We start from the raw sequence: 9,091 nt of genomic DNA on the forward strand, positions 1-9,091 counted from the left end.
TGTGTGTGTGTGTGTGTGTGTGTGTGTGTGTGTGTGTGTGTGTGTGTGTGTGTGTGTGTGTGTGTGTGTGTGTGTGTGTGTGAGAGAGAGAGAGACAAGAGAAGGAGGTGAAATCAGTACCTTGCCATAATGAGACACTGCAGAGGAATACAATGAAGATTTGCTATTATGATGGACTTCAAGACGAGGAGCGGCTGCTCTTCCTTGCTATAAACACACACACACATACACACACACACCAGCTTGTTATTATGAGAACAAACGTTTTGGAGGCAGAATGATTATTATTGTTCAATCTGAATTCGGTGGAACCAGTGAACAGGATGCAGCCATTTCAACCTATTGTTTCAATGGGTTACTCATGCTACTTTGCTTTGTGGACACATAACAAAATGCCAAATAAAAATAAAAAAAGACATTAGTATTAATTTAAAATATGTCAGATTATGCTTAACTGCATAACTTCAGTAGGTATGCTATGTAATAAAAAAACATCCCCTGTTCATAAAGTTATCTCAGTTCAAATAGCCACACGCCTTCCTGTATAAATAATGTTTGGTGACAGGATAAAGCTGCTACAACACTGCATATAGTTTGAGTCAAGTTTCAAAGCAGAACCGAGACGTTTTCAGACTTGCTGGGCTTTCTGCATTAAAGCGCCGCTACCAAAAGGAGTGCCAATTATTAATTAAAATTTACTGCCTTTAAATGCGGTGTTGCCAGGGGAGCGGGGGGAGGAGGGGGGAAAGAGAAAGAGACAGTCTGAGAGCAACGCTGGTGTACTTACAAGACTCATCCAGTACGCAGCGTACGCCATGAGGGACCAAAGCTGAAGTCTGCACTTCTTTTCCTGCGCTCTCAGAAACAAATCCTGCTTTATGTCATGCCTCCCCTAAAGACGTGCCACTCCCTGCAGACTGCACCTTGTCGCACACTGTCTGCTCTGCAACACTTCCTTTCTCTGACTCAATGGATGCAGAGAGTTTCACAACTTTCGAAGGAATTTCGGGCTCCTTAAGCCACACGCAGCGACCTGTTTGCAGCATTTTACTGGCCTACTCCACCCAGCGAACACATTTGCTTTTTTTTTTTTTTTTTTTTTTGGAAACGCAAAAATGAAAAACAAACGTCTTACTGGTTATCATTAGCGTTCCAGAAGCCTTAGTCATCATGCCTCTAAGTGGAGAGAAAGCAAGCTGGTTGTTAGTAGCTTTGAAATATTCAGTCACTCGTATCTGGTGCAGAGGATGAATCAGGTCCAAAAGTGCCAAAAAACAGTCCTGTCTGTCATTGTGCAGGTTGCATTGTTTGGCTCTTTATGAGTTTATGAGTGCTTGTAATGAAAGCAAAGATCCAACGTACCTCCTTGGTGTTTTTCTGATGGCCGTGGCTTCTCCTCTTATGTGGCATCTTTGCAGACCAGGATGGATAAACCTTCTCCAGCTCCCTTTGCGACCCGACTTGTCTTTCGGAAATCACTGTGTGAGTTCGGACCCATAGCTGCCCCTCCCGCTGGAGGGGGGGGGGGRGGTTGGACAATGAGGGTTTTAGGAATGCTTACAGAAGATGGCAAACCCAAAAATGATTCAGCATGATGGTGCGTGTGTGCGTTTGCGTGTGTGACAGTTTTGCAGCTTGCAGGGTCTTGTTTTCGGTTTACCTTATCAGGCATGTCTGTGACGCTAACTGCGACCTTTTTGTTGAATCCTGTCAGATATTTGGTTGAAAATTGGTCAAATAAATGAAAACTTGTTCAAATGATTGATTAAATGAAGAATATAAACTATTTGAACTGTGTATTTCGGGCCGTATTCTAGTAAAAATAAAACAAATTATTGTTTTATAGCTGGTTGGGCTTTCTTTAGACGGGATACTCCCCCCGCCCCCGCCACACACACACACACGCACACACGCACACACACAGTAAATGGAAAAGTTGACTCACCAGTTGATGGCATTATTTCCGATCAGTAATCCGAGACGTTCCCAAAGCACAATGCTGCCCCCTGCTGAGCAAAATTGAAACTGTCCTAGCCGAGGCTTCTGAAAATGGCATCTGGCTTTTGAGCGGCTGCTCTAAAATTTAATGAGGCCCTTAGGAGACTTTATAGCCTGTGCCGACTTGAAGTGGAGCCCACCAGCAGAAACACCAGCAAAGTGACACCTGCATTTCTGTGATGTTTTGGTTATTGGTTAAAATTTATTGCATTAATATTTTGAACCAGGCTCATTGACTCAGTTTGCTTTAAATTTCATTGTTGCCTCTGATGTCTCTCATCTTCCTTTTGAGTTTACTCACCAGTGATACTGCAGAGATAAAAGCAGATATTGGTACTTTTGGTAGAGCTGTCCTCCTGCTGGGAAAGGAAATCAGCGTCTCTTTAAAGCTGGTCAGCAGAGGGCAGCTTGAGGTGATTCACATTATCCTGGCAGCTGAGTTTGGACCCGATGAGACAAAGTCGACCTCCCTCAGCAGATGACATGGCCCCCACATTTAATTGCACGTTCACCATCCAGCAGGAAAACAGCAGCATGAAGTCAAATATCCATGCCCCTTACAACAACTAAAGGATGTAAAGTGTTTAGTTAGATTTTAGAATTGATGTAAAGTTTTAATTTATTCATACACATTTTTAATCTATTGATTGGATTATGCATTGACTATTAAGTGGTGGATTTGTGAAATCTAGTTTTGTGTTTCTTCCTGATGCATAGAAAAGAGGGGGAAAAAAAGTTTGATCATTCATCTAGAAGCTATGTCTCTACTCTTCCTCTAAATTTTTGGATGTTGATCTCCAAATGAAAAGAAAAAAATGATTTCACCAGAAAACAAAACTTTGGACAACTGAGCAGTGAATTAGAAACGAATCTAAGACGCTTTTATAACATTATCTCTGTTTCAGGAGCAGATCTGAACAATGCAGCTCGTTTCCTGGACATGTCTGTCTGTTGTTGTTTGCAACTCTGACTCCTGCCACAGTCCTCACCTTGTGAATCTATAGCTAAACTTTATACTACAATCTATATTATTCCTGTGGCTTAGACACCTTTTTCTAAAACACTGTCATTCAGAAATAACCATATCCTCTCCTTCCTGTAGAGGGTGTCAGTGAGTGTTGAGTCGATCATCGTCTCCATGATTTTCTAGGCCAAACGTATACATACATTCTGACACTTATTTATGAAATATCTTGGTCTTGTGCAGTCTCTCTTTTCTGGGAAGCTGAATTTTAGGTCATCATTTGCCAGATGACATTTGAATCTAGATTCATTTAGCCGTGAGACATCAATGCTACCCACTGAACGCACTGCATGTTAGTAGTATTTAAAGGGGCCATATTATGGATCTTCCAGGCACATAGTGCCATTTCATAGCACAATCCAGTAACTATGTTACTTTCAGTTGTTATGAAAATGCTGTATGTATCAAACATAACTTAAAATAATTTTAACTTAGTACCTTTACGGATTGAAATTGGGCCTCTATTAAAAACTCCTGCTCTTCTGACACTCCGCCTTCAGGAAGTCATCACATTGCTCCTCTATTAACCCTTTAACATGGTTTTTTTTTTTTTACCAGCGTTGCACTAAGAAGTAGTTTGTATGATGAGCTCAGCAGATGCGCAGTTCTCCCAGGTCTTTGTTAAATGATTAGGGGTCCTCAGAGTAACTGGGAATTGAATTTCTGCAATATGATGGCAAACGTTGTTTCTCAGTGGTGGGCTTGGGAATATTTTGAACCCCAGGAAACACGCTGTGAGGACAAAGTATCCATCAGCAGTGATAAAAAGACCTAAAAATGTAACACTTTCCTGCACAAATTGCAAATTTGACAAACTAACTTTGTGTCCAAAAGCATGTAAATGTTTCAATGTCTTTTGTGCACCGAGCAGCAGCTTGGCCTCAAATGAGGATTTCATCAACATACTGAAACGGTGCAGTCCCATCACACAGGGTGAGAGACTCTAAACTGTTTTTCAGTGCAGCCTTAGAGACTGTAAGACTCTCAAAGAAAACTTTGACACCAGGTGGAATTTGGGACACTGCAGTATTTGGATGTATACAGTTGGAGCTTGAATTGAATTCACGGCCTGGTAGTCTTGAACAAAACACCATTGAGCTGGCTGACCTGGACCTCCGACAAGTATGCACAAAAAACAGTTTCACATGTAGCAATAATGCCTCAAGCTTTAACAGAATGTCCTGTATCGCTTATTTTTGGAAGGACCACAAATGATTCACAGTCTTATCAGCCCTAATTGTCGATAGGCTTGAGGATCCAGCCAGGACTGTGTTCAAGAGGCAGTCGCTTTTAGACACCAACAGTTCATTAGGAGCTTTAAAGTCTGAGGTTACAGTTCTCTAATATTTAAAACATTATTGTCAGGTCAGAGGTTGGCAGGAGGAGTCCTGCCAGTCACTGTCACACATAGTTTAACAAAAAAATAACCCTCCCACATCTATTGAAGACCAGTTACATTGCGCTGTTAAAAGGGCAGCAGCTGGTGCTGTCCAAAAACACACAGTACAAAGTGATTTCAAAAAGTCGTGCCGCCCGATAAGCGTTCAGACCTCCGCTCAGATCAATCCTCGATGCGTCACTGTCAATACGAAGTAGATCTATCTGACCCCAGGATGACATTTTACACCGTGAGGTGATATCAGATGACATTTGTGGAAGGCTGCCTGAAAACTTTCGTCACACGAACAACTGGAGCAGATCCTGAACCTTTGTGTTTGATTCCAGTTTAAATTGTGTGGCTACGGTTGCACGAGGTCACAGATGAACGACACAGTCTTTTGCCTGCCACAAGTTCCTGATAGACCACAAATTTATTTATTTATTTTTACTTCCATGTGCAATGTTAAATAAAGTTAATCAAACACTGGCAAATATTCCAGTCCAGTCCCTCTGCTAGTCCTTTACTGTTTTTGTCATTTGAAACACAGTTGAAACGGACATCGCTCAAGTCCTCATTTATGACTAACTTGAGATTTTGTGTGATAAACCAACACACACTTGCTACACAATATGAATCTGAAAAGTGTGGCTACTCTGTGTATTTATTTCCTTGTCCATGGCATGATTGTTCTATATTTTACGACGGCGTCTTGCATGATGTTAAAATAAAACAATCTAAGAAAATGATTTGAGTTGCATTGACAGTCAACAATGCAGGAGACGAGCAGGGAGCATGCGCTGAGTCAGCTCTCCTCCTTCCACGTCTTCACTTGCGTCACCCTGCGACTAAAAGCTTCCTTTCGCGAGGCGATTCGGTGCACCTGGAAAAATAATTAGTTTGAGACGCAGAGCTTGACCTCCGGAGTCGCCTGATGTGTGTGTGTGTGTGTGTGTGTGTGTGTGTGTGTGTGTGTGTGTGTGCGCGCGCGCGTGTGCATGTGTGTGTGTGTGCATTTGTTTGTAATACCTTGTGGGGACCATTTTTCTGGCACATACGACGTTGTGGGGACCCGCTGGTCCTTGTGGGGATTGAAAATAGAAAGAAAAATAGGTTGTATTTACTTAAATTTGTTCAAACCAATTTTCTCAAAAGATTCAATTAGTGTAACATATAAAAGACAGTGAAGTTACATTGTGTGATTGTAATCCTAAAATAACTTCATCAATTAGTTTTTAAATGCGTTTTTTAAATGCATTTAATTGTAGCTACATAAATGAAAAGATGTCTTGACATTAAAAGTTATATATGAATAATGTATCTGGTCAAGACTTTTCCACGGTAAACAATATTCCTAAACTCATCCAAGATATTGTCAGCTCAATTTTTTTTTCTGCATACGACAGCTGCAATATACTAACTATACACAAGACTGTCATTACTTGACATAGTTGTACTGTTCAAAACTTTTCGGTTTGCTTCAGTAGAAAGGCACTGTAAAAAAAAACAAAAAAAAAACGGGTAAATGTACAGTAGAAATTTGAAGGAATTTTTTCGTTTTTAGTTTTACAGGTATTTGTACTGTATTGTCCATTTTACGCATTGCATCATGGGAACAAGAACCTTCGCGAAGTGCGAAAACTGGTCAGACGACATTTCAAGCTCGCTAACCGGATCCTGGAACATATATCTTTTGGACTTCGGTTGGATTAAAAGATGGAGTTACCTTTCTGCCACCTCACTGGCAAAGTAAAATAAATAAAAACACATTCTTTTCTGTAAATAATGTTTTGAAATATTTGTAGTTGACTTCGTGAGACTCCCGGCACAGTCTATAATTGCAAACTATTTTGCAGTCTTTTTTTTTTTTTTTTACAAAAAAGGTATATATTATTTTTTACAATGCTGTGTTTGCTTGTGTATTATAAAAGTAAAACGCGGTGACTGCTGTATTACTATTCATGTATTTTACCGAATTCAAAGTACCGGCCATTTTTTCAAGTCAAACTTAACTGGGCGCGTGAAAGCTAACCGTTCATGGCGTCATGCTACTTATGTCTCAATCCTGCTTTTTAAAAATATCAAGCTGCAGTTGTCTTATATGCTAAACATGATTTGATGTCCCGGTTGTTAACATAAAAGCTGGTGGCCATTTAACTTCGGTAAATATACTTTCCTTGTCAAGTTGGGGTTTTAGAATATGGGAAATGTAGCCTGGAGTGGGGGATAGTTAGGTGGTGGTGGGGAGCATGTGGGCGGGGGGAGCGGGAGCAGCTGTTAGACCAGGGGACAGACGAATGTAATGTGGGGGCGGAGGGAAACCGTTAGACCAGGTGACGACGGTAAGACTGGGGTGGCGACGGCTCGTGTTTCAGTCAGCCTTAAATTTGTTGCATGTTCGGTGCTCTAATCAGGCATGTTGAGATTAGGTTAGGTCAGAGGTGGGGACTCGAGTCACATGACTTGGATTCGAGTCGTAAAATCACGACTTGAGACTTGACTTGAAAAAATGCTCAAAGACTCGGACTTGACTTTGACTTTCATGCCATTGATTTGGGACTTAACTCGACTTGAAGCTGTTAACTTGAAAAGACTTTATATTTTTTACTCAAAGTCTTAAAATTTAAAACACATTATTTATAAAGTGGCGTCATTAATTAATTTCACTCATTCCGTATCAATATGCGCAGACCGTCCCTGTTTTTCCTCTCTCCTTATGTATGTATATATGTGTGCGTAGCTGCAGCACAACCAGTCAAATTAACAGGATTTGGACATTTTAAAAAACTCGGCGACGCCACAGAGCTCAGGGAACGAAAGACGAAATAACCGCTCGAATATGCGAGTAATTTCTTTTGGCTACGTAGGTTATGAACTTTCGAATAAAAAACGAACTGCAACTTGTAAAACATGCAAGAAGAGAATATCGGATGGAGATGCCACGACGTACAACTTTGTCCGGCATTTGAAGCCTCACAAAGATCGTTTTGCTGTAAGATAGTTGACTTTAGCTAACTTCGTGTTAGCATGTGTACTCCGGGTTAAATTGGTGATGATTTACCATAAATCCGGTCCTTCAAATGCCTCCACAAATAATGTGCACCGTGTTATTAGCTCAGGAAGCCGGCGGATAGTGAGCGGGGCTCCAGAACAGAAAGCAGATTCTGGACCTGAACTCAGGGAACAGAGTCTCTCTGTCCCATCATGATGATGAGCCGGGTCTAGTATCATCTAAGGATGGTTGGTGTATTTGAAGACATCTACGTTGGGACATTATATTGACAATATATTGTTTACTGCAGTCAGTGCATTAAGTCAACTGTTTTTGACTTAATGCACTGACTGACTGTCACATGTCGCACAGAACCCATTTCCAAGTAGCTTTGCTGGAAAAACAAAAAAATCCCGGTTTTTTTTTTTTTTGGGTCATCTTTCAAAAATGTTTGTAAAAATGAAAATTGTACAATCTCACTGACCCTGAATATAACACTAAGTAGGATAGTTAACTGAGTGAGACATAAAATAATGAGCTCATTATTTTGTGTTTAGTGATTCTGACCAGCTTGATTCACACAACATGTTTTTATCAATATTGAGATGTGAAATTGTCTGTAGATTTAACCCACTTCGTCTGACATATTTATTTTACCATCACATCCAAATTCAAAACCACTCCACTTTATTTGCAATGATTTTGATTTTTTCATGTGGTTTATTTGTTAAAACAGGCCAAATGCAGTGACTGTCCCAAAATAAATGTTGTGTTTAGAATATCTGGCCCATATTTACGGAGGACTGAAACTAACATACTTAGAAATAAAAGCAGAAAAATAAATGCACCAGACCTTCCTGAGTTTACTTGTGATAACTTCATATATACTTATTTCATTTTTTTTAAACTTTTTTTTTTATTGAATATCAAGTTTAACAGAGGTCCAATTTAAAAATGTTTTTTATACTTTGTGTTCAGCTGCACATGTTCTATCATTTGAGATAAATAGATTTTAAAAAGAACAAATGGTCTATTATTTGAATTGTATGTATAATTGCAAATTATATTAAAAAAAATAAAATAAAAACGACTCGAAATGACTTGAAATTAAAGGTTCCTGACTTGAGACTTGACTCGACTTTTGCCTGTCTTGACTTGAGACTTGACTCGGACTTGAGGACAGAGACTTGAGACTTACAACACAGTGACTTGGCCACACCTCTAGGTTAGGTTGATAAACTGTTACAATGGGTGAGAAGCTTCTTGCCTCATATAAATTGTAAGTCAGTGGATTGTACATACAGATAGTTAGTTTTCCTATTTCTGAAATTGGAACAAACATCACTGAGAGTAAATAAAAGTGACGTTTGCAAAAAAAATTCTTCCAATTGGGAGTTTTTACTGAAATGCCTGCTTGTAAACTCATCAGTTATTGTAGCTTAAAAACTATATAAATATTACTGTTCTAAATTTGTTGTCAGAACAAATGATTTCATTTTATTGTAAAAAAAAAACAAAAAAAAACTAATTGATTTAATTATTGGAAGACTTGCATGTTTTGGTGTTTATATTTCTTTCTCCTTATATGGTTATTTTGTTTTCTCTCCTCAACAGCTGCATCCAGACACTCCTGAACTTTTTCTGGAAAGCAACTAGGCATCTTTATAACAGGTGTGTACATTTGTTTTTGTTTTACTCA

At 39.5% G+C, this 9,091-nt stretch overlaps 1 protein-coding gene and 1 long non-coding RNA gene across 12 annotated transcripts in view; both read right to left on the minus strand.

Annotated features, from left to right (window-relative positions):
- The window catches only part of cast (calpastatin), a 43,455-nt gene extending 41,979 nt beyond the window's left edge, over positions 1-1,476 (minus strand). For 2 of the 11 annotated variants that reach the window (XM_017304667.1, XM_008409453.2), the window contains exon 1: positions 1,363-1,474. In XM_017304667.1, the coding sequence (XP_017160156.1) occupies positions 1,363-1,410 (48 nt within the window). In that variant the 5' untranslated portion in view covers positions 1,411-1,474. Of the gene's footprint in view, positions 1-120; positions 208-787; positions 943-1,362 lie in introns of those variants that run through there. The other 9 variants (XM_008409440.2, XM_008409444.2, XM_008409446.2 and 6 more) reach the window with 9 other exon arrangements.
- A 3,570-nt stretch (positions 1,477-5,046) lies between these two features.
- Positions 5,047-5,491, minus strand: LOC108166284 (uncharacterized). Its single transcript, XR_001776600.1, has 2 exons — positions 5,430-5,491; positions 5,047-5,283 (listed from the first exon to the last, which is right to left on the minus strand). It is a non-coding gene; the product is annotated as an uncharacterized LOC108166284 (long non-coding RNA).
- Positions 5,492-9,091: the final 3,600 nt, after the last annotated feature.

This window comes from Poecilia reticulata, linkage group LG5 (assembly GCF_000633615.1).
Source record: "Poecilia reticulata strain Guanapo linkage group LG5, Guppy_female_1.0+MT, whole genome shotgun sequence".
Taxonomy (NCBI): Eukaryota; Metazoa; Chordata; class Actinopteri; order Cyprinodontiformes; family Poeciliidae; genus Poecilia; species Poecilia reticulata.